This window comes from Pygoscelis adeliae, unplaced genomic scaffold (assembly GCF_000699105.1).
Source record: "Pygoscelis adeliae isolate BGI_AS28 unplaced genomic scaffold, ASM69910v1 Scaffold466, whole genome shotgun sequence".
NCBI classification, from domain to species: Eukaryota; Metazoa; Chordata; class Aves; order Sphenisciformes; family Spheniscidae; genus Pygoscelis; species Pygoscelis adeliae.
The window spans coordinates 232,187-254,485 of record NW_008825005.1 but is presented as its reverse complement, the minus strand read 5'-3'; the positions used below and the strand labels follow the sequence as shown (position 1 = coordinate 254,485).

At 41.3% G+C, this 22,299-nt stretch overlaps 1 protein-coding gene across 1 annotated transcript in view; it reads right to left on the bottom strand.

Moving 5' to 3' along the window:
- CFH (complement factor H) overlaps positions 1-22,299 on the bottom strand; it is a gene marked incomplete at its 3' end in the record, with an annotated part of 39,366 nt that overhangs the window by 2,323 nt on the left and 14,744 nt on the right. Inside the window, exons 9-17 of the mRNA XM_009326186.1 lie at positions 21,351-21,551; positions 19,878-20,057; positions 18,071-18,247; positions 15,463-15,645; positions 13,836-14,018; positions 12,309-12,488; positions 2,335-2,541; positions 1,571-1,747; positions 727-903 (exon numbers count right to left, since the gene is read on the bottom strand). Coding sequence (XP_009324461.1) covers positions 727-903; positions 1,571-1,747; positions 2,335-2,541; positions 12,309-12,488; positions 13,836-14,018; positions 15,463-15,645; positions 18,071-18,247; positions 19,878-20,057; positions 21,351-21,551 — 1,665 coding nt within the window. The remainder of the gene's footprint in view (positions 1-726; positions 904-1,570; positions 1,748-2,334; positions 2,542-12,308; positions 12,489-13,835; positions 14,019-15,462; positions 15,646-18,070; positions 18,248-19,877; positions 20,058-21,350; positions 21,552-22,299) is intronic.

Below are 22,299 nucleotides of genomic sequence, written 5' to 3'. Positions count from 1 at the left end.
GGCTAGCAGCCAAGCTGGCGCCCTGCTGAATCGCAGAGCTCTGCAGGACCGGCAGCGCTGGAGGAGCTTGTCAGCCTGTGCTGCTCGGGGATGGGTAAGTGCAGTCAGCTCCGTGGAGGTGTGTGAAAGCCAAGTAGCACTTGTTCCTGGCTCTGCAGGACCGGCAGCGCTGGAGGAGCTTGTCAGCCTGTGCTGCTCGGGGATGGGTAAGTGCAGTCAGCTCCGTGGAGGTGTGTGAAAGCCAAGTAGCACTTGTTCCCCCTGCAGCCACAGGCTTGGGCAGGGGACAGGAGCACAGCTCCTGACAGTTCCTTGTCACAGGGCTGGGATCTGCATCAGTCAGGGTGGAGCCCTGGAGAAGAACAGCTCTTTCTCTCCCCTACTGCTTCTTCCATTCAGCTACTCCCTGACAGGTTTGAACAGGACAGAGGAGCCCTTACATGTCTTTCTCCTGAAGGTTGCTGAAACGGTGGACTCTGGGGAAATACCAGTACCAGACAGGAGAATGACAGAGCAGCACATTTTAGGCCCTGCTTCTTCAAGACGTTTTTGCTGTTGATGAAAATACCCACAGTATTTCTAGAAGCATCAAGCTAAGTTAAAATGCTGTGCAAGGAAGCAATAGCAAGTATAATGAAAACAGAAGTATAAAGAGTCTTTAGAGTATTTAGGTAAACAAACAGTCCCCTCTATGCTAACAGGCAAGATGAAAGCACGGATTCCTACCTCTGCAGATTGGTGCTTGTGACCATTCTCTGTTTCTACAAGTGACATAATTTCCACCCATCATTTGAAAATTGCTTTCACATTCATACTGCACTCTGGCACCAGGCAGATACCTCTCCTGGCGAGTGCTTGTAATATAAGCATTAGGAATTTCAGGTGCGGCTCCACAGCTCACATCTGAAAAGAGAGGTTTAAGAACATTAAGAACATTTAAGAACAGTAGTGCAGCAATACGACAATCACAGGATATTGCATTCCGCAGCACCATTGTTCCTGATGAGCAAAAATGGTTTGCGTAATGCAGATCATTTTATACAGGTAGAAAAGGAAGATATCACGGTCTTTATTCTGCAACGCTTCACCAGACACCATTATTTTTGCCTAGAGTGACTAAAAAGAGAAAAGGAGTTGCAGAGATCAGCCAAATGTGCAGGCTGGTGCTGTACAGCATTGTGTGCCAAAGGGCTGGAGAGTGAAGCGATTTCTTTACTATTTGAAGGCAACTTTCAGAAACTGACATTCTTAGTGATGTGACAATAAGATACATTACCCTACCAGTTATCTCCTTCTTTGCAGCCAGCATCCGTTCCCCAGAACCCTCTGCCTGCTTGATTTCGGCAGTGAGCTAAGCTTCAGCCCACAGGGGAATCTATTTCTTTGCTCATCTACCCTGCTTGCTGTTTCTCGGGAGCCAGAAAAACAGGTGGTGTAGCAGCCCATTCAAAGCAAGTCACCTGTTGGCTCTATTGGCCTGACTCACCTGCATGCCTGAGTTGACATTATTTTAATTAACAACATGAAAGACTAAGAAGGATCATAGACTACTTAGAAGTAGAACCTGTACCTTCACAGAAGGGCGGTGCTGTCCAATTTCCTGCTCTGCAAATAATTTCGGGGGGACCAACAATCAGGAACCCTGCATCACACTGGTAGCGAATTGTTTCACCAGGCTCATACATTTCCTTGTTTCTGCCTTCAATTTGAGCATTGGCAACTTTTGGAATACTTCCACATGGCATTTCTGAAAAGATACAGAAAGTTGATGCTTGTGCTAATGGGATACGCATCGAATGAGTGTACTGTTTCCACCAAACAGATGCTTTAGAGAACTTTTTCTAACGTCAGCACAGTCATCCGCTGACAGTGGATTCTATACAAAAGGTAGCGTGTGGAAGATTAAATAAGTCATTCCCCTAAATAGACAATATTGCAATCCTGTTTCTAACCATGCCAGAAAATTTTAATAAAGGCTGCTGTCCCTTACTACACCAAAGTGGTTTCCATCACTGAAGCACCAAAGCAACTCCTAGCCGCTAGTGGACTCCATAGAAAACAGATCCTTGGATTATGAGTATGTGCCCAGGACTCACCTGGCAGAGATATGAACTGAGCAAAGATTGCAAGAATACACAGGAATGTTTAAAAACTAAACTGCATTCAAAAAGCCAGCCTTGCATCCAGTCAGGATTGCTCTGAAGACATCCATGAGGGGTGATAAGATTCCACAGCAAAATATGAGTTACTGGCTCTCAGTACTCAACCTCCAGTTTAGAATCCTTTCAATTTCATTGCTAAATGCGCTTCAGAAGAAGTATCTTTTGATATTACCCAAGCATGTAGGAGATGAAGTCCACTTTCCCAGAGAACAAGTTATCTCCGATGGTCCATCTAACGTGTATCCAGAACGAGAAACATACTTAAACCTGGCACCAGCCAGATAAATTGTTTTCCCTTCTTTTCTAATTTTTAAGTTTTGATTTTCCAGCCTGGGAACATCAGCACATTCTACGGGTTGTGGTGGCAAACATGGTCTTTCTATAAAATACAGAAAACACAGATAAAAAATAAGGCAAGACAATTAATATTCCGATGACATATGCCATCTAAGACCGAAAAGGAAAAAAAAAAAAAAAAAATTCGAAAATAAAATTAATGGGTTTAAAGGGAAAGGGAAAAATATGTAAGATGGACAAACCAAAACTTGTCTCTCCTTTCCCTCCTACATGGGGTTTCTCTCTTTGCCTTTGAACCAAACGAAAGCCATTTTCCAGTTCATACCAAGGAGATACAGTTACAGCTTAGTATCAAGAACAGGGAAAATTTCATAGGCAGAGAAATAGAAGAGACATTATCTTGTTTTGGGATACTGAAAGTGGGTTTCTAGAATTTTAGCTATTAAATTTTTCCACCATTAATGAAGTTGAACCAATACCCTGAGGGGTTTTGTGCTGACATGATGAAAAAGGGAACAGAACTTACAAAGTATTATAATATACTTCCTGATACATACAATGGATTAAATCTCTATGAAGCCCTCCTGAGTCAGGGCTGTCCCAATGCTTTCTTCTCCTATGCTACTGTAGAGTGGGTAGACTTAAATTATATTTTATATGCATTTTTAGTTCCCCATCCCACTGGTGGGGGGGTGAGCGAGCGGCTGCGTGGTGCTCAGTTGCCAACTGGGGTTAAACCACGACACCATGTCTGCCACTTATCAGCAGAAATGGAGACTCACGGACAACGCAAAAGAAGAGAAACCACGTGGCCTCAGAATTTTGCAGCTTAAAAATACAGACATGGTTGGCATGTTGTGCACATCAGTCACCAGCTGGCACCTCATTTGTCCTGCGCTCATCTATTTCCTATTCATTTCTGAAAACACTTTATTCTACCCCTTAATGAACTTCTGCTTACAAGATATCACCTGCATCAGAAATATTGTAACAATGGGATCACAGATTCCTCAGCATTTCTTAGAACAGACGGCCTGAGTTATGCCATATCATTTATACTCCTATTACAGGAAGAAGTCACAAAAAGAAAAGGAAAAAATAAAGAAAGAATAAAAATGAAAAAAAAAAACCCCGAAGATTGCTACTACTACAACTAAATAATAAATAATACTGATTTTTTCCACCGGGACACTGTTAAAGGCCCCCAGTCAAAACTGGTACTCTGTTCAGCAATATACTAAACAAACAAATCAACACACAGCTCTTGAGGGACTACCTGAAAGTTTTATATGCCATCTTAGATAAGTCTGTGTAAACAAAAAGGTTTACTGTCCAGCCGTTGGTTAACTGCACTTCTTTTAGCAACTTGTTTTTCCGCAGTTACCTGTTCATGATAGTCTTAACATGAACAATATCATCCTCCTGCTAATGATGACTGCAAATGCATTACACAGAAATCCGTAATAAAATAAATAGAAAAAAATAACCCACTACTGACCCACACAGTGAGGTGGTGATTGCCATTTCCCATCCATACATGTTATTTCATTCACACCGATGAGCTGGAAACCCTTCAGACACGAAAAAGCTATTTTACTCCCATTCTTGTAATTTCTTCCAACTGTTATCTGTTGAGCACCAGGCACCTGAGGCGGAGGTGGGCATGTGCTCTCCTCAGCTAAGGACACATACTCATGTTAGAACAGAACAGAACAGAACAGAACAGAAAATGTAACAGTTCATCACGGATTACAACACTAACAACCAAGAAAACACTGGCAATAATTCTTCAGTAGCTATCTCAAGCTTTAATTAATATCATGATCATTTTGTTCGGCTTCAGAAACACCAGAGCTGCCTTCAGATGCTCATAAGCTTTCAACCTCATAGAAAAGACAGACACAGTTGCCTACACTAATCTAAGCTGGAGCTTCTTGTAAAAAGCCTCTTGAAAGCCTCCCCTCTCTTACACACAGCTGCACACTCCTGTGTGCTCTTCCCATTCCTCTCTCTATGGTGAACTACTTTAGGAAAACTGGACCAACTTCTGGGGTTCTGGTTTTGTTTTGTTGTTGCTTTCTTCTTCAGACTTAGCTGATAACAGAGCTAAATGAGAATCACAAAAGGAAACAAAGAAATAAACTTCAATTTTGCCACTCAAGGAATGAAGGGCTACTCCTGCCAAAGGAAGGAAAAGTGAGGGAAGGAGGTACATCTAGGAAGGAGGAGACCTCAAGAGCTTGGTTTGTTGCTTCTAGTGGTTCCAGAAAACTGGGAAGGTAGGGACACTTGGTTTTGAAAGGGAATGCTCCCTTGAGAGATTGCCACTCTGTGTACTTCTCCCACCTCCACGCATCATTTCCCATGAATCTGGCATAATCAAAGCAGGCAAGGAGGTGATGATTGTTTTACAGTCATGCCTTCTACAGGCAACGTCCTGCTCTGCTATACATAAAGGCAGTCCTGCAGGCATCTGACCTTTGGTGTGTATTAGAAAAGGGCAGTCTCCTCTAGGTCTGTGCTTTGGAGTTGGCCAACTCAGCTTTTTTCTTGTTGTTTCACTAGGAAGCAATCGGAAAAAAATAGAAGGAAAAAAAAAAAAGAAAAAGCAGGAATAGAAAAGCTTTGAATGTTTACAGGAAATAAAGGAACTTTGGCTGGAGCTCGAGCTCTGTGCTGCTCTCATTTGCACCAGGGTAAAGCCCTTTTGAAGACCCAAGCTTAAATTTATCGTTGCATCTTTTCTCACATCAGAAGTGACAGTGACAACTGTTCCAATTGCCAGAGTAGAGATTATTAAGTCTGCCTCACTAAAATAGTGCGTCTCTCAACCTAGTTAACTGTTCAAATGATTCCCATAATTATTCATGACTATCCTTTAGCATATAATCGAGTAAGCATATATATAAGCATGTAAGCATTTCTATTTCAGACTAGTGACACAGCAATGCTAAGAAGCTTTAATAATGAGCATTTATCGTGCCTACATAAAAAGAAGAAATTGTATTGAAATCTAAAAACATACCTGTACATTCAATCTCTGGTGACCATTTTCCAGACACACAAGTTGCCTGTTTAATACTTTTGTCAGCTGATTTACATATATAATGTATAACTCCATGGAACCCAGTCCTCTTTTTTGCCTTGGAAAAACGACTGCTGTGCACACGCTCAACATCCCTTGGAATTACACACTGAGGAGATGGATCTGGAAAAAAATCAACAAAAAGAGCTAAAAAATAGATTTAGTTCAGATAATATGTACATACGCATTCACCGATGATGAGGTCATCAGTTTCCTAATGCATGTCCATGTGAAAGTGTTTGTTTATTTACTGTAGTTTGAAGCAACTCCTAAGAGTCCTAGATTACAGAAACAGAATGATTTTTTGTTCCTGCTATCTAAAGCAGAGGCTGTTCCCATCCTAAGAGTCCTAGATTACAGAAACAGAATGATTTTCTGTTCCTGCTATCTAAAGCAGAGGCTGTTCCCATCCTAAGAGTCCTAGATTACAGAAACAGAATGATTTTCTGTTCCTGCTATCTAAAGCAGAGGCTGTTCCCATCCTAAGAGTCCTAGATTACAGAAACAGAATGATTTTCTGTTCCTGCTATCTAAAGCAGAGGCTGTTCCCATCCTAAGAGTCCTAGATTACAGAAACAGAATGATTTTCTGTTCCTGCTATCTAAAGCAGAGGCTGTTCCCATCCTAAGAGTCCTAGATTACAGAAACAGAATGATTTTCTGTTCCTGCTATCTAAAGCAGAGGCTGTTCCCATCCTAAGAGTCCTAGATTACAGAAACAGAATGATTTTCTGTTCCTGCTATCTAAAGCAGAGGCTGTTCCCATCCTAAGAGTCCTAGATTACAGAAACAGAATGATTTTCTGTTCCTGCTATCTAAAGCAGAGGCTGTTCCCATCCTAAGAGTCCTAGATTACAGAAACAGAATGATTTTCTGTTCCTGCTATCTAAAGCAGAGGCTGTTCCCATCCTAAGAGTCCTAGATTACAGAAACAGAATGATTTTCTGTTCCTGCTATCTAAAGCAGAGGCTGTTCCCATCCTAAGAGTCCTAGATTACAGAAACAGAATGATTTTCTGTTCCTGCTATCTAAAGCAGAGGCTGTTCCCATCCTAAGAGTCCTAGATTACAGAAACAGAATGATTTTCTGTTCCTGCTATCTAAAGCAGAGGCTGTTCCCATCCTAAGAGTCCTAGATTACAGAAACAGAATGATTTTCTGTTCCTGCTATCTAAAGCAGAGGCTGTTCCCATCCTAAGAGTCCTAGATTACAGAAACAGAATGATTTTCTGTTCCTGCTATCTAAAGCAGAGGCTGTTCCCATCCTAAGAGTCCTAGATTACAGAAACAGAATGATTTTCTGTTCCTGCTATCTAAAGCAGAGGCTGTTCCCATCCTAAGAGTCCTAGATTACAGAAACAGAATGATTTTCTGTTCCTGCTATCTAAAGCAGAGGCTGTTCCCATCCTAAGAGTCCTAGATTACAGAAACAGAATGATTTTCTGTTCCTGCTATCTAAAGCAGAGGCTGTTCCCATCCTAAGAGTCCTAGATTACAGAAACAGAATGATTTTCTGTTCCTGCTATCTAAAGCAGAGGCTGTTCCCATCCTAAGAGTCCTAGATTACAGAAACAGAATGATTTTCTGTTCCTGCTATCTAAAGCAGAGGCTGTTCCCATCCTAAGAGTCCTAGATTACAGAAACAGAATGATTTTCTGTTCCTGCTATCTAAAGCAGAGGCTGTTCCCATCCTAAGAGTCCTAGATTACAGAAACAGAATGATTTTCTGTTCCTGCTATCTAAAGCAGAGGCTGTTCCCATCCTAAGAGTCCTAGATTACAGAAACAGAATGATTTTCTGTTCCTGCTATCTAAAGCAGAGGCTGTTCCCATCCTAAGAGTCCTAGATTACAGAAACAGAATGATTTTCTGTTCCTGCTATCTAAAGCAGAGGCTGTTCCCATCCTAAGAGTCCTAGATTACAGAAACAGAATGATTTTCTGTTCCTGCTATCTAAAGCAGAGGCTGTTCCCATCCTAAGAGTCCTAGATTACAGAAACAGAATGATTTTCTGTTCCTGCTATCTAAAGCAGAGGCTGTTCCCATCCTAAGAGTCCTAGATTACAGAAACAGAATGATTTTCTGTTCCTGCTATCTAAAGCAGAGGCTGTTCCCATCCTAAGAGTCCTAGATTACAGAAACAGAATGATTTTCTGTTCCTGCTATCTAAAGCAGAGGCTGTTCCCATCCTAAGAGTCCTAGATTACAGAAACAGAATGATTTTCTGTTCCTGCTATCTAAAGCAGAGGCTGTTCCCATCCTAAGAGTCCTAGATTACAGAAACAGAATGATTTTCTGTTCCTGCTATCTAAAGCAGAGGCTGTTCCCATCCTAAGAGTCCTAGATTACAGAAACAGAATGATTTTCTGTTCCTGCTATCTAAAGCAGAGGCTGTTCCCATCCTAAGAGTCCTAGATTACAGAAACAGAATGATTTTCTGTTCCTGCTATCTAAAGCAGAGGCTGTTCCCATCCTAAGAGTCCTAGATTACAGAAACAGAATGATTTTCTGTTCCTGCTATCTAAAGCAGAGGCTGTTCCCATCCTAAGAGTCCTAGATTACAGAAACAGAATGATTTTCTGTTCCTGCTATCTAAAGCAGAGGCTGTTCCCATCCTAAGAGTCCTAGATTACAGAAACAGAATGATTTTCTGTTCCTGCTATCTAAAGCAGAGGCTGTTCCCATCCTAAGAGTCCTAGATTACAGAAACAGAATGATTTTCTGTTCCTGCTATCTAAAGCAGAGGCTGTTCCCATCCTAAGAGTCCTAGATTACAGAAACAGAATGATTTTCTGTTCCTGCTATCTAAAGCAGAGGCTGTTCCCATCCTAAGAGTCCTAGATTACAGAAACAGAATGATTTTCTGTTCCTGCTATCTAAAGCAGAGGCTGTTCCCATCCTAAGAGTCCTAGATTACAGAAACAGAATGATTTTCTGTTCCTGCTATCTAAAGCAGAGGCTGTTCCCATCCTAAGAGTCCTAGATTACAGAAACAGAATGATTTTCTGTTCCTGCTATCTAAAGCAGAGGCTGTTCCCATCCTAAGAGTCCTAGATTACAGAAACAGAATGATTTTCTGTTCCTGCTATCTAAAGCAGAGGCTGTTCCCATCCTAAGAGTCCTAGATTACAGAAACAGAATGATTTTCTGTTCCTGCTATCTAAAGCAGAGGCTGTTCCCATCCTAAGAGTCCTAGATTACAGAAACAGAATGATTTTCTGTTCCTGCTATCTAAAGCAGAGGCTGTTCCCATCCTAAGAGTCCTAGATTACAGAAACAGAATGATTTTCTGTTCCTGCTATCTAAAGCAGAGGCTGTTCCCATCCTAAGAGTCCTAGATTACAGAAACAGAATGATTTTCTGTTCCTGCTATCTAAAGCAGAGGCTGTTCCCATCCTAAGAGTCCTAGATTACAGAAACAGAATGATTTTCTGTTCCTGCTATCTAAAGCAGAGGCTGTTCCCATCCTAAGAGTCCTAGATTACAGAAACAGAATGATTTTCTGTTCCTGCTATCTAAAGCAGAGGCTGTTCCCATCCTAAGAGTCCTAGATTACAGAAACAGAATGATTTTCTGTTCCTGCTATCTAAAGCAGAGGCTGTTCCCATCCTAAGAGTCCTAGATTACAGAAACAGAATGATTTTCTGTTCCTGCTATCTAAAGCAGAGGCTGTTCCCATCCTAAGAGTCCTAGATTACAGAAACAGAATGATTTTCTGTTCCTGCTATCTAAAGCAGAGGCTGTTCCCATCCTAAGAGTCCTAGATTACAGAAACAGAATGATTTTCTGTTCCTGCTATCTAAAGCAGAGGCTGTTCCCATCCTAAGAGTCCTAGATTACAGAAACAGAATGATTTTCTGTTCCTGCTATCTAAAGCAGAGGCTGTTCCCATCCTAAGAGTCCTAGATTACAGAAACAGAATGATTTTCTGTTCCTGCTATCTAAAGCAGAGGCTGTTCCCATCCTAAGAGTCCTAGATTACAGAAACAGAATGATTTTCTGTTCCTGCTATCTAAAGCAGAGGCTGTTCCCATCCTAAGAGTCCTAGATTACAGAAACAGAATGATTTTCTGTTCCTGCTATCTAAAGCAGAGGCTGTTCCCATCCTAAGAGTCCTAGATTACAGAAACAGAATGATTTTCTGTTCCTGCTATCTAAAGCAGAGGCTGTTCCCATCCTAAGAGTCCTAGATTACAGAAACAGAATGATTTTCTGTTCCTGCTATCTAAAGCAGAGGCTGTTCCCATCCTAAGAGTCCTAGATTACAGAAACAGAATGATTTTCTGTTCCTGCTATCTAAAGCAGAGGCTGTTCCCATCCTAAGAGTCCTAGATTACAGAAACAGAATGATTTTCTGTTCCTGCTATCTAAAGCAGAGGCTGTTCCCATCCTAAGAGTCCTAGATTACAGAAACAGAATGATTTTCTGTTCCTGCTATCTAAAGCAGAGGCTGTTCCCATCCTAAGAGTCCTAGATTACAGAAACAGAATGATTTTCTGTTCCTGCTATCTAAAGCAGAGGCTGTTCCCATCCTAAGAGTCCTAGATTACAGAAACAGAATGATTTTCTGTTCCTGCTATCTAAAGCAGAGGCTGTTCCCATCCTAAGAGTCCTAGATTACAGAAACAGAATGATTTTCTGTTCCTGCTATCTAAAGCAGAGGCTGTTCCCATCCTAAGAGTCCTAGATTACAGAAACAGAATGATTTTCTGTTCCTGCTATCTAAAGCAGAGGCTGTTCCCATCCTAAGAGTCCTAGATTACAGAAACAGAATGATTTTCTGTTCCTGCTATCTAAAGCAGAGGCTGTTCCCATCCTAAGAGTCCTAGATTACAGAAACAGAATGATTTTCTGTTCCTGCTATCTAAAGCAGAGGCTGTTCCCATCCTAAGAGTCCTAGATTACAGAAACAGAATGATTTTCTGTTCCTGCTATCTAAAGCAGAGGCTGTTCCCATCCTAAGAGTCCTAGATTACAGAAACAGAATGATTTTCTGTTCCTGCTATCTAAAGCAGAGGCTGTTCCCATCCTAAGAGTCCTAGATTACAGAAACAGAATGATTTTCTGTTCCTGCTATCTAAAGCAGAGGCTGTTCCCATCCTAAGAGTCCTAGATTACAGAAACAGAATGATTTTCTGTTCCTGCTATCTAAAGCAGAGGCTGTTCCCATCCTAAGAGTCCTAGATTACAGAAACAGAATGATTTTCTGTTCCTGCTATCTAAAGCAGAGGCTGTTCCCATCCTAAGAGTCCTAGATTACAGAAACAGAATGATTTTCTGTTCCTGCTATCTAAAGCAGAGGCTGTTCCCATCCTAAGAGTCCTAGATTACAGAAACAGAATGATTTTCTGTTCCTGCTATCTAAAGCAGAGGCTGTTCCCATCCTAAGAGTCCTAGATTACAGAAACAGAATGATTTTCTGTTCCTGCTATCTAAAGCAGAGGCTGTTCCCATCCTAAGAGTCCTAGATTACAGAAACAGAATGATTTTCTGTTCCTGCTATCTAAAGCAGAGGCTGTTCCCATCCTAAGAGTCCTAGATTACAGAAACAGAATGATTTTCTGTTCCTGCTATCTAAAGCAGAGGCTGTTCCCATCCTAAGAGTCCTAGATTACAGAAACAGAATGATTTTCTGTTCCTGCTATCTAAAGCAGAGGCTGTTCCCATCCTAAGAGTCCTAGATTACAGAAACAGAATGATTTTCTGTTCCTGCTATCTAAAGCAGAGGCTGTTCCCATCCTAAGAGTCCTAGATTACAGAAACAGAATGCGTGAGGGAGCCCTGCTTTCCTGGAGACAGCTGAACATCTGCCTGCCGATGGGAAGTAGTGAATTAATTCCTTTGTTTTGCTTTGCTTGCGTGCGTGACTGTTGCTCTACCTATTAAACTGTTTTTATCTCAACCCACGAGTTTTCTCACTTTTACCCTTCCAATTCTCTTCCCCATCCCACTGGTGGGGGGGTGAGCGAGCGGCTGCGTGGTGCTCAGTTGCCAACTGGGGTTAAACCACGACACCATGTCTGCCACTTATCAGCAGAAATGGAGACTCACGGACAACGCAAAAGAAGAGAAACCACGTGGCCTCAGAATTTTGCAGCTTAAAAATACAGACATGGTTGGCATGTTGTGCACATCAGTCACCAGCTGGCACCTCATTTGTCCTGCGCTCATCTATTTCCTATTCATTTCTGAAAACACTTTATTCTACCCCTTAATGAACTTCTGCTTACAAGATATCACCTGCATCAGAAATATTGTAACAATGGGATCACAGATTCCTCAGCATTTCTTAGAACAGACGGCCTGAGTTATGCCATATCATTTATACTCCTATTACAGGAAGAAGTCACAAAAAGAAAAGGAAAAAATAAAGAAAGAATAAAAATGAAAAAAAAAAACCCCGAAGATTGCTACTACTACAACTAAATAATAAATAATACTGATTTTTTCCACCGGGACACTGTTAAAGGCCCCCAGTCAAAACTGGTACTCTGTTCAGCAATATACTAAACAAACAAATCAACACACAGCTCTTGAGGGACTACCTGAAAGTTTTATATGCCATCTTAGATAAGTCTGTGTAAACAAAAAGGTTTACTGTCCAGCCGTTGGTTAACTGCACTTCTTTTAGCAACTTGTTTTTCCGCAGTTACCTGTTCATGATAGTCTTAACATGAACAATATCATCCTCCTGCTAATGATGACTGCAAATGCATTACACAGAAATCCGTAATAAAATAAATAGAAAAAAATAACCCACTACTGACCCACACAGTGAGGTGGTGATTGCCATTTCCCATCCATACATGTTATTTCATTCACACCGATGAGCTGGAAACCCTTCAGACACGAAAAAGCTATTTTACTCCCATTCTTGTAATTTCTTCCAACTGTTATCTGTTGAGCACCAGGCACCTGAGGCGGAGGTGGGCATGTGCTCTCCTCAGCTAAGGACACATACTCATGTTAGAACAGAACAGAACAGAACAGAACAGAAAATGTAACAGTTCATCACGGATTACAACACTAACAACCAAGAAAACACTGGCAATAATTCTTCAGTAGCTATCTCAAGCTTTAATTAATATCATGATCATTTTGTTCGGCTTCAGAAACACCAGAGCTGCCTTCAGATGCTCATAAGCTTTCAACCTCATAGAAAAGACAGACACAGTTGCCTACACTAATCTAAGCTGGAGCTTCTTGTAAAAAGCCTCTTGAAAGCCTCCCCTCTCTTACACACAGCTGCACACTCCTGTGTGCTCTTCCCATTCCTCTCTCTATGGTGAACTACTTTAGGAAAACTGGACCAACTTCTGGGGTTCTGGTTTTGTTTTGTTGTTGCTTTCTTCTTCAGACTTAGCTGATAACAGAGCTAAATGAGAATCACAAAAGGAAACAAAGAAATAAACTTCAATTTTGCCACTCAAGGAATGAAGGGCTACTCCTGCCAAAGGAAGGAAAAGTGAGGGAAGGAGGTACATCTAGGAAGGAGGAGACCTCAAGAGCTTGGTTTGTTGCTTCTAGTGGTTCCAGAAAACTGGGAAGGTAGGGACACTTGGTTTTGAAAGGGAATGCTCCCTTGAGAGATTGCCACTCTGTGTACTTCTCCCACCTCCACGCATCATTTCCCATGAATCTGGCATAATCAAAGCAGGCAAGGAGGTGATGATTGTTTTACAGTCATGCCTTCTACAGGCAACGTCCTGCTCTGCTATACATAAAGGCAGTCCTGCAGGCATCTGACCTTTGGTGTGTATTAGAAAAGGGCAGTCTCCTCTAGGTCTGTGCTTTGGAGTTGGCCAACTCAGCTTTTTTCTTGTTGTTTCACTAGGAAGCAATCGGAAAAAAATAGAAGGAAAAAAAAAAAAGAAAAAGCAGGAATAGAAAAGCTTTGAATGTTTACAGGAAATAAAGGAACTTTGGCTGGAGCTCGAGCTCTGTGCTGCTCTCATTTGCACCAGGGTAAAGCCCTTTTGAAGACCCAAGCTTAAATTTATCGTTGCATCTTTTCTCACATCAGAAGTGACAGTGACAACTGTTCCAATTGCCAGAGTAGAGATTATTAAGTCTGCCTCACTAAAAGTGTGCGTCTCTCAACCTAGTTAACTGTTCAAATGATTCCCATAATTATTCATGACTATCCTTTAGCATATAATCGAGTAAGCATATATATAAGCATGTAAGCATTTCTATTTCAGACTAGTGACACAGCAATGCTAAGAAGCTTTAATAATGAGCATTTATCGTGCCTACATAAAAAGAAGAAATTGTATTGAAATCTAAAAACATACCTGTACATTCAATCTCTGGTGACCATTTTCCAGACACACAAGTTGCCTGTTTAATACTTTTGTCAGCTGATTTACATATATAATGTATAACTCCATGGAACCCAGTCCTCTTTTTTGCCTTGGAAAAACGACTGCTGTGCACACGCTCAACATCCCTTGGAATTACACACTGAGGAGATGGATCTGGAAAAAAATCAACAAAAAGAGCTAAAAAATAGATTTAGTTCAGATAATATGTACATACGCATTCACCGATGATGAGGTCATCAGTTTCCTAATGCATGTCCATGTGAAAGTGTTTGTTTATTTACTGTAGTTTGAAGCAACTCCTAAGAGTCCTAGATTACAGAAACAGAATGATTTTTTGTTCCTGCTATCTAAAGCAGAGGCTGTTCCCATCCTAAGAGTCCTAGATTACAGAAACAGAATGATTTTCTGTTCCTGCTATCTAAAGCAGAGGCTGTTCCCACTCACAAAGCAATTATTTTTTATGGTGACAGGATCCCTTTTGCTGAGTGCAGTAAATAACGTAAAAACTAAGCCTTTTTTCCTTCCCTAAAACTATGAAAAGGCGGTAAGATGAGCAAGAAGAGAAACCTTCGTTGGCTTGTAGAAACAGGAGCATAATGAAGTACTACTCCACACCGAACATCTATCGGGTATCAATCTCCTGTGGAAGTATATCTAAGTCATACCCAGGTCTTGTGTCCTTGACTGGTGATTCTGAGAGTCAGAACACGAGCTACTTGTGAAAGATAAGCAGACTGTGTTCTGTGCCAGATTCAATCCTCAACATAATTGTAAATAAAGGTACAGTGTACTCAAATCAGTGTTAAATATAAAATCACTTCTGAAGAAAGGGGGAACCAAGAATTGGCTATATCATAAACTGTATTCTGTTAAAGGTAAGTGAAGTGCTGGAGTAATTTATCCCAGACAAGACTCCTTCTTGTCCAGTATCGCTTTTTTCTTAAATTACTGACTTCAATGTAATTTTTTTCTTTTTCTTAGGAAAAGGCTTTGTTTTCTATCTTTTTAAAAGACATTACTTTCATTCAATTTATGCACCGCAAAACTAAATGGGAAGATGAGCAAAAAGACAAAACTACTGATGAGAAATGAAAAGGACTAATCCACATAAAAATGGTGAGGACGGGATAAGCCTAGCACATTGTGGCTACTAATATTATTTTTAATTCCCAGTAGGATTTTAAAAAAGCAAAGTAGTATACAGAGACATAAAACGACAAGTAACTAATGCAACAGGCACGCTACTTTATCACAGGTATGTCCCAAGGCTTCTGAAGGGTCGTTATCAGGGAGGAATGCTGGAAAATGGGTAAAAGCCACCGTGCACCAAAGATGTACCGCCAAACTTGATTTTACCCACTGTGCAAGTGTCCGTTTCCTTCCCCAAACCTACTCAGAGTGCTTACAAAGTTGTAAGTGCAGAGTCTTTCCAGGATGAAGGATATGTTCACGTTTAAAAGAGGAGTAAATAAAAAAAACCTTAGTTGAGATGCATGAAACTATAGTATCTCTGGCTACATATTGATTGCTGAAGTCCTTGAAATTTTGAATAGAATTATGTTGCACTCATATCTGAAATATTATGGAAATAGATTACCAGCACAAAGAGGTAAAGGCTTCCATTCCCCATTAAGACATTTTATTTTCATTTCCTCAGAATTGCCAGAGCCTTGTTTACATCCACAAATTACTTCATCGCCATGCGAAAACTGCATCTGGTCTTCCTGATGAAGAATAACATTCGGAATAGAAGAAGGTGATCCACATGGCATTTTGTCTTCTGTTGAAAAGAGCAGAAGTACTCTACAATAATATTGGAGTCATGTATGAATAGCTGAGAGAACTTAAATAAAAATATCTGTATTTCCACTTGGTGAGTTAAGCCTACTCCCATTAATTGTAACAACTAAACTTCAACACAGCTGGAGTATGTATATGTTTTAGTCAGTTTACTAAATCCCTCTCCTGTCTTTTCCCTTCCTTTTCCATCACTGTGGTAACTCCACAGCATGCTCCACAAGTAGTTTCAGCTAACGTTAACTTCCCAAACTGTTTTTCATTGGCACATAAATCCTGAAGTGTAAGAAAACCTTCAATTAATCCAACTCACCTGGATCCCTGAGTGGGATCAATCCAACTCACCTGGATCCCCAATTCTGATCAGTCAAAATTATATGTGATTATACACCTACACATTTGTAATGTGCACTTTCAATTAGTATTATTACAAGAACTGAAAACCACTGTAACATCACTTAGAGGGCTGCAGTGCTGTCACCTCTGCGTGATAACAGCAGTCCCTGCTTTGGGCTGTCACTGTTGCAGTGGCAGTGACAGCAAAGGGTAATGGCTTCCACAGACGAGTGCAGCGTGCGAGTAGTTTTTCTGAAGGAGGAAAAAGGCATGTAAGGGGAATAAGGGCATATGGCCTGCTCTTAATGTGGGAGAGGGAAGGCCCATGATAAACTCAAAAATTGAATTTGAACAACTCTGCACTCAAGTTTGGACCACTCTTCTTTCAAGCCTGTGCACTGAAACTATTCTCACTGGATCAAGGATTGAAAAGATGCAAGCTCCATGCTGTACATTTTTAAACCATCAGTGTTGCTCATGGAAAACCTGTCAGAATGTGTATGCATAGGAACAGAGTAAACCAGTCCATAAAAAACCCACCACCTATTGGTTCTGCTGTTAGATCATCCTGTGCCATAAGAACGCCTTGAATTATTTTCTGTATTTACAGATTTTCAGCTTGAATATTCCATTCTACTTCAATTCTGAGACACTGTCCTAACAAACAAATAGTAGTTTTGCACAAGCATTTTTTAGCTCTTGCCATTGACATTCATACTCTCAGGTTTGAGGTACACTACCTAAAGTCATGCACAGAAAGTGGGTGCTTTTGCTTAGGCAGGAGATTTGACTGTAGAACAATTCACCATTTCAGTATCAGGACTATAAAAAACTGTGGGACATGTCTGACTCTAGCCTAGGGAAGACAGCAACATACATAATGCATGTTTGTGTTTGTAGTCATCGTGTTTGTAGCCCTGTGCCCCAGTAACATACTGCATTGCCATTACTAGAAAGAGGCCACAGAGTTTGTACCAAGCTTGCAGGGCCTCAGGATGGAGGCTTATGAGGCTTACAACACTGTCCTTTGGAGCCATCATTACTGAAGGTGCGTTAGTGTGTGCCAGTCTACTGAACTACTCAGTATATTTGAAACATTAAAAATTATGCATTGCCAGAATATGATTGTATCATATCATATGTAGCATATTCACATAGTATCTATTGCATTAATCTTCAGAAATATGTGTACAGAAGTAGTATCTAGCATAAATATTTCTTCCTTAGATTCAATGCCTTTCCTTCTACTACATATTATTATTGGTGTCGTAGCAAACAGTTTGTACTCCTGTTCCCCACAGTCATCTGTGAGGGGGTCAGAAAAAAAGCCACAAAATCCTAGGTAAAGGCAGTCTGAAATAAAAGGACAAGATGAAATATCAGCTAAGGCTGGTCAATATTATGAGCCTCGGTATCATAACACTGGAAGATTAAGTCTCTTCTTTTACTATCCTACACCCCTGTTCCGGAGAGAAAGGAACTTCTAAGAGGAAAAAGGCAGCATCAGTATGGGGGTATTTTCAGGAAAAAGCACTCTGGTGTTTTTCACCAATGTACTTGTTAACACCGGGGCAGACATATGCATAGTGCTTTTTATGCGTAGTGATAACATCTTTCCAAATAATGAGTCCCATTTTTCTCTAGTTTGGTCACACTTAAAGAAAGTTCTTGGCAGAATCCCTTGGTTCACAGGCATTTCTTCATAAATCTTCCCTCGCAAGTGTGAAAGGCGGAAGAATTGGGAGTCAATTTGGGCATGTGTACCTTGTATCAGGTAAGAATCACTGGAGAGATCAGTGATTACCATCTACTTCGTGCTAGAGGTCCAAAAAGATAGTTCACCTAGAAGACAGTAGATATTTTCCCGCCTTACTCACTTCCTTTATGTTTTCTCTCTCTATTCCTTGGAGCCCCAGAAAGGTTAATCTCTCGAGGATCAGTCCTCTCTTTGAGTCTCCCTCTGCCCAGCAAGAAAACTCCACCAGTCTAGATGACAAAAATCTGAGTACATACGACATCATGTCTGCGCCAGTGACAATGGTGGGGAGCTCTGAAGCCTTTTTGCTACTCACTGATACACTTTGGAGGTGGAGTCCAGCCATTCTCTTGACACTGTATCACTCCTGTTTCTTGTCCTTCTGGAGTTACAAAGCCAGTATCACAACCATAGGTGACCTTCTCCTGTAAATAAAATGCGTTCTTTCCCAAGGCGAAACGACCGTTGTCAAAAGGGGTATTCATGCATTTTTCTGAAAGAGATAGACAGGATTTCTCCCAAGTAAAACACTGCTAAACTACATGCTTATAATACACAGAAGAAGGAGGACAAATGAAACAGCAGTAGGATTTAGAACATCTTTAACAGCACGTGAAATTTTGCTTCTGCATTGAGCGCTCTTCCTGGGGGACAATTGGAAAGTGAAAAATCAAAGTTCACAGTTACCAACTCATGCACCACAAACAGGGATGGACAGGGGTTTGATTTGCAGCAATCCTGTAAGCTTCCAAAACTGGATGTCCACATCTGGTCTCCGCTAGAAATGAAATTCATGTTGGGCATGCACTGCACTGTGCATGCATAAAGAGGACCTTCTGTCCATATTGCAGTGAGGGGCATGCCAGAGATCACCACGGTGTGCAGGTACCACCTCGGTTCTACCAAAGAGGAATCATTCAGAGTGCACATATGCAGGACTAAAGCAAGTTCGTAGCAAAGGACCCCTTCTTGCACGCTAAAGCACTAGTGCAGACAGACCCAATGTTGTAACTGATTTCACGTCACTTGGAATACATTGTTTAAGCCAGTCTGAATGGATGGAAATCAGCCGTCTTGGTTGGATGTTATGGTCTTGTATTCTGAAAGAAATCTTCTGTAGTATGCTAAATTCTTTACCAATAAGTTGTTCTGTGAAGGAGTCTCTTCCTTTTAAGAGATTAACACTACAACAGATAGTAATATTTGTGCAATAGAGAGTCAAGTAAATAAAGATACAACAAAACCCCAAACCTTTGAGGAGCGCTAGAGGATGTATTTGAATGTTGGGAGCAGAGTTAATGATACTTCCCTGCAACAGCTTCAAAAGTTTAAATTTCACATCAAAGTTTTTAGTGTTTATACCAGTAATGCCCACAATTGCCTAACACTAGGAAGCATAACTTTTTATTTTGCTTGCTCATTGCTATGTCAAAATCTCAGTGGGTGGTGGTCCAAAACATTCTATGGTCGGTGTCTCTCTAAGGGTGGAATTGTTTCCTAAAAAAATATTTTTACAGTCTAAGAAAAGTCAGGTTGAATTCTTTTTTTGTCCACATGAAATCGTTACCTAAAGTATTTAAAGTTCCTGGGAGACATTCTAGCAATTTCAGGCTTGGTGCAAGTCAGGAACAAAAGCTGGAAACAGAGTTAGGAGAAGTAACCTTTCTATTCCTCCCCGCTTCCAGTATGATGCCAATTGGAAAGGAAGCAAGGCAAACAGGGATCAGGTGGCATAGCGAGCGGCTGAAAGGAGACAAGAAATTACAGATGGGCTGCACAAGGGGAACGATTAACTGCACAGCTGTGTTATAACAAGATTTCACTACTGAAGACAAAGGGACTAGGACTCCCATCCCAGAGCTTACATTCTAGGAGATCTGAATGAACCACGTGTGGACGTTTTACAGGGTTACATTCTCCATGTTTGCACAGCGACTGACCTCAGCAGCACACAGGGACGTGAGAGCTGCATGAGCCAGTGGAGAGAATCACAGCATTGTGTTTCAGTTGTAGAGCACCTAGACTTACAGTTACTAAGCAGTGGTTATGGATTAATGCAGGTGATGTGATGGTGGATTTACCGGGTTTAGCTAGAAACCTCAACAAAATACAAGCACACTCACTTTTACGGATACATCTCGGAGGAGGTGACCAGTCATCCTTTGTGCATGTGACTTCCCCATCTTCACGTTCACTATGATAGCCATCGTAGCAGCCATATTTAACTTTTTCACCTTCCGTGTAAACACGCTTCCAGCTACGTGAGAAATAACCATTTTCCACCCGGCCGACATGACATTTTTCTAAAGAAGGAAGGTAAGTACATTTAACCACAGTAATTTGTACGGCAGGAACTGAGGTAAAATAATTCTTAGGAACAGTTACTAAAAAAGGGCCTCCTAGCGCCTTTCTGTATCCTTCTATCCCCAAAAGACATTCGTTCTCAAACCTGAATGAAAGCATGTCTTGTTTCACTGCCCTAAGATTAATGAATCACATGAACAGGAGTGTAAGTCACTGCATGAAGTGCTAAGAAGTGGTCTAGTAAACAATATGGCTTACCTCGTGTTCATAAGCAAGGTTGGCTACCTTCAGTGCATCTAGCATCATGTACACCAGCTCTGGTTTGATCTGCTATGTCTCTAAAATGTTGATGTCTGCCCTGAGTGATTTTCAGCATTCGCCTCCAGAAGTTTTCACCATCTCTGTGCAAATGTGTCAGCCTCTCAAACCAGCTCTAGAGATTTTAGCAACATCTAAGCACGCTGGCTCTACAGCACCCTGTGCCCCCAAGAGCCCAGACACAAGGAAGATGTCTGAAGGAATGCTATAGCTGTGTTACTTGAGTAACTGCTCCTTTCCTCCGGGCAGGACTCCACTCATTTCCCGCACTGAGCACCACTCCACTGAGGGCAACAGGGAAAGACCAACCTTTTGTAATCCACTTCCAAGCCCTACCAGCAGGTAGGAACTTTTCTGTGACTGAAGATGTGTGTTAGGAGAGGAGGCCTCAGCTCGCTGCTGTAAATCTATTTTCTATAGTTCAATCATTAGGTCAGTGTATCTGGATCTCTTGCTGATGCCATGCTCACTTTCAGCTTATTGCAAGAGTGTGCCACCTTCTCAGCTCCACATGTTATCCAAAGGGACCAGGCAACGGATCTCAGAGAGGAACCTCTAGACAAAGTGCCCAAGCCACGGAAGGAAGACTATATTTACATGGAGTAGAAACTCTCTGTTTGTATGTGCAGCTGTGTGTGCAGATGAAAGTAGATGCATGCACGTGACACAGAAGCCAGAGGAGAGAAACATTTCCCATGTATTTCTTAACCTTATGGGTAGTTTCAGGAGTGAAGAATCTCCACAATCCAAAAGCATCGTTTCACCCTTACTCATTTCAGAGCGTCACTTACCAGCTGACAGTTTGAGCTCTGCATATAGGATGACAGTCTGGGTGCACTTCCAGGGGTCAACTACAGCAGTTCTACTTTAACAACCTGTTCTTTGCTCCGTCTTGTGCTCCATCGGCACAATTTCTGCTGCACAGACCTTTGATAATTACAACAGAATTGAGCATAAAGTGGAAATGTACTTACTGAGGCATTTTGGCTCTGGAGACCAGCCCCTTTCAGAACAGACCATGGGAACCCAGGATTCTCCACTGGGGGTTGAATAACCATTATTGCAGGAGTAATCAATTTGCTGCCCAAACCTCATTGGAAAGTAATAGCTTTTGTAGTTCTCCATATATTCACTTAACTTGCCGTTTTCTATAGTTGGGTAGTCACATGGTTTCTCTTGAAATAGAATTTAACAGCAACAATATCAACACACGCATGACAAAAAGCTCAGGACACAATTAATTCAGATGCAGCTTCATCATCTGAGTGTTTTCTGAAACGGACAGAATCGGGACTGCACACCTTGGCAGATCCTAAGGAGTGCAGGAACAATTGCACACTGCTTCTGGTGACTTTGTCATTACCTATGCCCCTGTTGGTTCCCTCCGTTTCCATTGCAACCAACAGAAACCCAGTTAATATTCTCAGTGGACTTCAAAGGCCGATTCATGAGACCAAACGTAAGGATTTATTCTACGGTGAGATGACGCTGTTTTTGTAGAGTGTCTTGGCTAAATTTACTATACTGACCACGATGGGAGCCCAGACAGGTAGCTCAGGTATAGACACTGAACTGTGGACTCTTCAAATTGAAATGACTCCTGTCACCATTTTCATTTGTAACTTTCTGGATTCTGCACCAAAAGCTCTTCCAAGCTCTTCTCATTTTTATTTTAAAACTATAGTGTCTTTCTTTTGTTCTCGCAGTTCCTCAAAAGAACTGACCCTTTTCAGGGACAAGTCAAGGATAGAAGGAGGAGATTCCCTGAAGCTTTCATTCAAGTTTACCCAGGGTGTCCTACTCGGCCATGGCACATAGGTTCCTCCTGAAGCGCTCTGACCCAGAGCCTAACTGCTGGGGCACTGGAGAGACCGTTCAATAACGAATGAGGTGGTCTCAGAATGATACCTGAATTTTACAACC